Source organism: Rutidosis leptorrhynchoides, chromosome 4 (assembly GCF_046630445.1).
Source record: "Rutidosis leptorrhynchoides isolate AG116_Rl617_1_P2 chromosome 4, CSIRO_AGI_Rlap_v1, whole genome shotgun sequence".
Classification (NCBI taxonomy): Eukaryota; Viridiplantae; Streptophyta; class Magnoliopsida; order Asterales; family Asteraceae; genus Rutidosis; species Rutidosis leptorrhynchoides.
Genome location: NC_092336.1, coordinates 644,954,952 through 644,960,375, shown reverse-complemented (window position 1 = coordinate 644,960,375; position 5,424 = coordinate 644,954,952). Strand labels below are relative to the sequence as shown.

Genomic DNA, 5,424 nt, shown 5'->3' with positions numbered 1-5,424 from the left:
GAATGTAAGTGGGGTTACTTGATAACCCAAGTCAAAAGTTGAAAACATATTAGTGATAATGCAATGTACGTTGGATACATATATAAGTTAAATATTGTGATCAATCAACAACAGTAATATTCAAATTCAATTCACCACATACTATACCATATATAATATATAATATATTATCAAGTTGTAAATCACAGTGCATGAATTGGATGGGATCGAATGATAATTGGATGTGGGGAAAGATCAAAGAATTTGATGGCGATATCTATATATATACGTGTAACGTGTGTTTATATATATAATTAATAAAACGTGTGAATAAAGGGGTATTCTTAGTCGTCATCAATTATCTTTATATTCCTATATTTATTTAAATCCTCATAAGTTTACATTGAACTTTATTTAATAATAATCAATGATCAACGTTTTAATATCATTTACTAATTAAATTAAAAAGAATCTATGTATATAAACACGTTTTAAATAACACGTTTCATTATATCGTAAGTTATCTACATATTTAATTCTAACAGATAAATCATATATTAATTCCAATTATATTTCTAATTAATATATATATATATATATATATATATATATATATATATATATATATATATATATATATATATATATATATATATATATATATATATATATATATATATATATATATATATTGTTCGTGAATCGTTGGAAATATTCAAAGGGTAAATGAATACATTAAAACGGTTCAAAAGTTTTGAGACTCAACTTTACAGACTTTGCTTATCGTGTCGAAATCATATAAAGATTAAAGTTTAAATTTAGTCGGAAATTCCCGAATTATCACAGTTTTGATGTAAACACGTAACTAATCTGTTATTTAAAATGTTTTGGCGCACGAGTTAAATATATTAATTACCCCGATCATTTGTTTTTTTTATTTTTTTTATTTTTTCTATAGGATATATAGCAACCATGAAAGCATAGTTAATCAAAACATAGAAATCATGAACAATTCTCGAAGAATAGCACACGTACGAATGTACAGCAAAAAACAAGAACGTTTATTTTATGAAATACAGAGTATGATGAAATGAATTTTGAATGATGTATTAACTAAAAAGGTAATTAGGATATGCATATATATGATATTAAATCCTAATTTTTGTTAAATCTGTGGTCTCGAACACTGGTAGTTCTCGTCCGTAAGTGACATTTGCTACCCCACCAATAATCTCCAGTTCAAACAGATCATCTTCATCATCAACATCATCATCGTCCTCAACATTAACATGCATAAAGGTGGTTTTATAATTCTTCATGTATTTGTTGTGGGTGAACCTTCGTCTCTCATGCTTGGGCAATGGTATCACACGTTCATTGATTGATTTTTGATCTATTATTAGCGTATCGTTATCTGCAGGATACAACCTGACTGACCTTTTTATGCTGTTGGTGGTGCAGTTGTTGGTGGTGTTATATTGTTTTTTGTTGCTCATCATAGAGGTGGACCTAGAAAAGGAGGTACAGGTGGTGGAATCCCTTTTATTATTAGTAGACGATGGTGATTTCTTCAAAGTTTGATTGAGTTTTGATTTGTTTTTAATAGCGAAGAGGGAATATAAAAAGGTGGAAATTCGAGTGGCTGGTGACATGGGATGTTGTTGTTGTTGTTGTTGTTTAACTTTCTTGAGATCACTGTACATCTTCATAGCTCTTAGCTTGGTGGACTTGAAGAATTTAAGTGACCCTAAAGCTGCAGGTAGCGGAGTAGGTTTATGAGAATCATGATCTTGAAATATGTGTTGAGCGTGTTTGGAAGATATGGTGAATGAGTTTGGTAATGATGTGTAAGTTGAAGGAGTATGTGGATGTTGTTGATCATGATCAGAAGAGGCTGATGACGAGGTTGTAAATGATGTGGCGTTTCCACTGCTGATGCTAATTGAATCCCAATAACTGACGTTTCTAGCTGATGACACGTTGTTGTTGTTGTAACCTGCATATTTCATTCTGTTTTGAGTCTCCACCCAATTGTCGATCATGATGGCTCTCCGGAGAGTTGGTATGTGTTGATGGTGATCACGTGATTGTGGAGAATGAATATAATTAATATTTGGTGGTGTTGGTTTATAATTACAAGGGTCGGAAGAATTAATAGGAAAAGGAATATTATTATTATTATGGTGGTAATTAGTTTCATCATCAATGGAGCGGAGAATAGAGTCAAGGAGAGAAGAAGAGAATGAAGGAGTTTTCCTACTCCTACTCCTACTCCTACGTGTTGGTTGATACGAGTGAAGCTCATCCACCTCCATGCTTTTTTCTATCTTCATATTCATGTTCATATTCTTATTCATATTAAATTAACATGGATGGATTTGCTTGAAGATCATAAACTGATTTGTTAAACTAATATAGAATTGAACACAGATGGAGGAGAAATAGTGGTTGGGTTGGGTTTGTTTGTGTTGTGTTGTGTTGTGTTGGGGGGAGAGAAAAAGAAAATGATTAAAACTATAAGACCACTCCCAACGGTGAGCCATCGGGCCGCCCTCCTTGCACTTCCTCGAGGGCGCCGATGGCATTGTACCGCCATGGCTCCTCCCTCCCTCGTACTCAAGCTCCTCGCCCTGGAAAATTTCCTCATATCCACGAGAGTGAGGGCGAAGTTTTGTGGTTTTTTCAATTTTCAGTGCATTTTTTTTCCTTTTTTTTGCTGTAAATTTATATATCATGAAAAATGGAAGTTTAAAAAAAGGTGGGTGAGGTTGAGGAAGGGGTGAGGTTGAAGATGAGTTTGATAGGTGTAATTTATTTAATTTTGTATTTTATATTTTTATTTATATGGGACCCACTACAAAATTGATAGTTGCTAAAAATTGGGAGTTCTATACTAGTAGTATACGTGTAGTCTTCTTTTGATTTTTGTTTTTTTTTTTTTTTTTTTTAATCATTATTTCATATATTTGATTGGTAAATTATTGATTTTTAACTCTAACTTAGTTTTAATAATAATACATAAAGTAAATAAAAAAATTGAGGAAGTATGTCATGGTTGGCAATGGTGTGTTATGGGAGTGTTATGGGAGGAAGTGGTGAGAAAAGAGGAGAGAGAAAGCTGATGTGGCGCTGAGGAAGTGCCTATGACGGCGTCATGGTTGGGAGTGGTCTAAGAGATCTCTAAAACTAAAGCCTAATTGAGCGGCAGATTTATAATTTTTGTTTTATAGATTTATTCATCTATAACTACCAGTGTATTATTAGTGAGAGGAAAGACAGCTAGCTAGCTAGTGATCAATTCATTTTCCATCAAATCAAATATTTAATCAATACAACAATCACTTTCAGCCTTCTTCTACTTCCCTTCCCTTTCCTTGTAGACTTGCTCAGCTTAAAGTCTACTAATCGAATTGCAGTTTTTTCTTTTTCTTTTTAATATATTATATCACTTATCACTTATTATAGCTGGTGAAAAGTCCATAATGACCCCACTATCCTCTTAACAAACCTTTTACCAAGTTGCACAATTATATTAATTGATCACTGTTTTCTTCGCTCAATCTCAAGTATTCAACATCAACATTTTTTTTATCAATTAAGCCGGATAGCAATTAAGCACTCATTATGTAAACCACTCTTCTAAATAGATAAATTTATACATAACTTAGATTAATTCATCAAACGTCGATTTATTGGCGACTTGACTATTGTTTAGAGCCTAAATTAAATTTAAGGTAGGTTTAAACCTATGAAAATTTAATTATACCACTATCATGGCGTCTTATTTTTTTTTTAACCTACTGTATTGGCCGGAGGTCTATTCGGAAACAATCTCTCTATCCATAGAACACTGAGAGATAGGAGTTTCTCTACTCTTATGGTGTTTTCACGAGAAATGACTTCTATTTATTCTAGGATAGCGAAAAGATTGTCTACATTTTACCTTCGCCATACACCACTTTTGTGGAATTGAGTTTTGTTGTTATTGTTGTTTGATTTGTTACGGTGTGTACGAGATCTGGAAGTTAAGTTTTGATGAGTGTTTTAATTTAATATTAGTCAAGTACATAGCAAACCGCCCACAGTTGTCAAGTCCAAAATTGAGTGTTAGGGCACTACAGGAAAATCGTACAATAGGAACGACAAAATCTGTCCATTAGGGACGACATGTCGTCCCTAAACAATCGTCCCTATTGCATCGTCGCTATAGTTTTTGTGATGATCCGTCCAAATCCCTTTTGGACGAATACATCATTCATCGATTTCACAGTGAGGTACTGACCTCTACATGATACGTTTTGTAAACATTGCATTCTTTTGAAAAGACATACCATAATTGAATATCAAATTCCAAGGTTTTAGACGTTTGATGATTTCTACATATAGACAATCACCGTAATTAATAGTTTACAATACTACATCCGTTGATAATGCAGTCAAAATAAGATACATGGTGATGATTTTGTGAATGCAACATTTTCTCAAATAAAGCATGTATGACTCCATGCACATAGCTTGTATAACAGATAAGCAAACAGCGGAAGACTTCTAGGAACCTGAGAATAAACATGCTTAAAGGTGTCAACACAAAGGTTGGTGAGTTCATAGTTTTAATGTTGCGCATAATCTGTATATAAAGGTGGATCACAAGATTTCAGTTGTTTCATCCGAAACGTTTATGATAACGTCATTTTTATACATATATTTTGGGCGTCATCTTGTTCCATTTGCTGGTATTTTGAAGACTTTGATTAAGATATCGAGTTATTTGAGTTTAAAATGAAGAAAGTGTCAAGATATGGTTCGTTGGCTCATTATTGTTGATTTTATTGAAGATATAGCCAAAACGAAGTTAGAGTTGAAGATAAACGTGCCTCGGGTGAAAAAATCAGTTTCCATCGCTTCAGGATGAGGTTTATCGCGTTTTGGTCATCGTGATACGTGACAAAGTGCATTAGAACACGACATGGAAAAAAGGGCAAACTGACCAATCTGTCGCGTCTGAGGCTGTTATATCGCGTCCTGGCCCATCGCTTATCGCGATGGGTTGTCGCGGATCGCTACACGAGTTGGTTTCAGCTGTTTTCCCAGCTCCTATAAATAGACGAATTTTACCCCAATTTAGGGCATGCAGTTTTATTTTACGAATTTTCTTTCACAGCAACATTAGTTACGAATTTCTTTGTCTTTCTTCATTATTTTACAAGGGTTTAAGCTACAATATCATTCTTGGTTAGTTTTGATCTTAAATTTACTTTATTTGCTTTTAATTTTAATTAAGACAATGTTCATGTTTAATTGTTCTTTTTATTTATTTGTTATTTGCTTTACCATGAGTAGCTAAATATTTAGTATTCGCTTAGATACATGAACCTAGGTGATGGATTGCGAGCTTTTGGTTAACGACAATTAATTAAAAATTACACAATTTTATGTCTAGCTAAG

General features: G+C 33.1%; 1 protein-coding gene across 1 annotated transcript; it reads right to left on the bottom strand.

Annotated features, from left to right (window-relative positions):
- Positions 1 to 1,127: 1,127 nt before the first annotated feature.
- LOC139843191 (uncharacterized) lies at positions 1,128 to 2,449 on the bottom strand. The gene has a single exon (XM_071833255.1). It carries the CDS (start codon positions 2,334 to 2,336, stop codon positions 1,128 to 1,130), a length of 1,209 nt encoding a protein of 402 aa, XP_071689356.1. The 5' UTR covers positions 2,337 to 2,449.
- Positions 2,450 to 5,424: the final 2,975 nt, after the last annotated feature.

Bases quoted from the DNA above. Each gene is read 5' to 3' on its own strand.
- LOC139843191 (XM_071833255.1), bottom strand. From the start codon at position 2,336: ATGAATAAGAATATGAACATGAATATGAAGATAGAAAAAAGCATGGAG.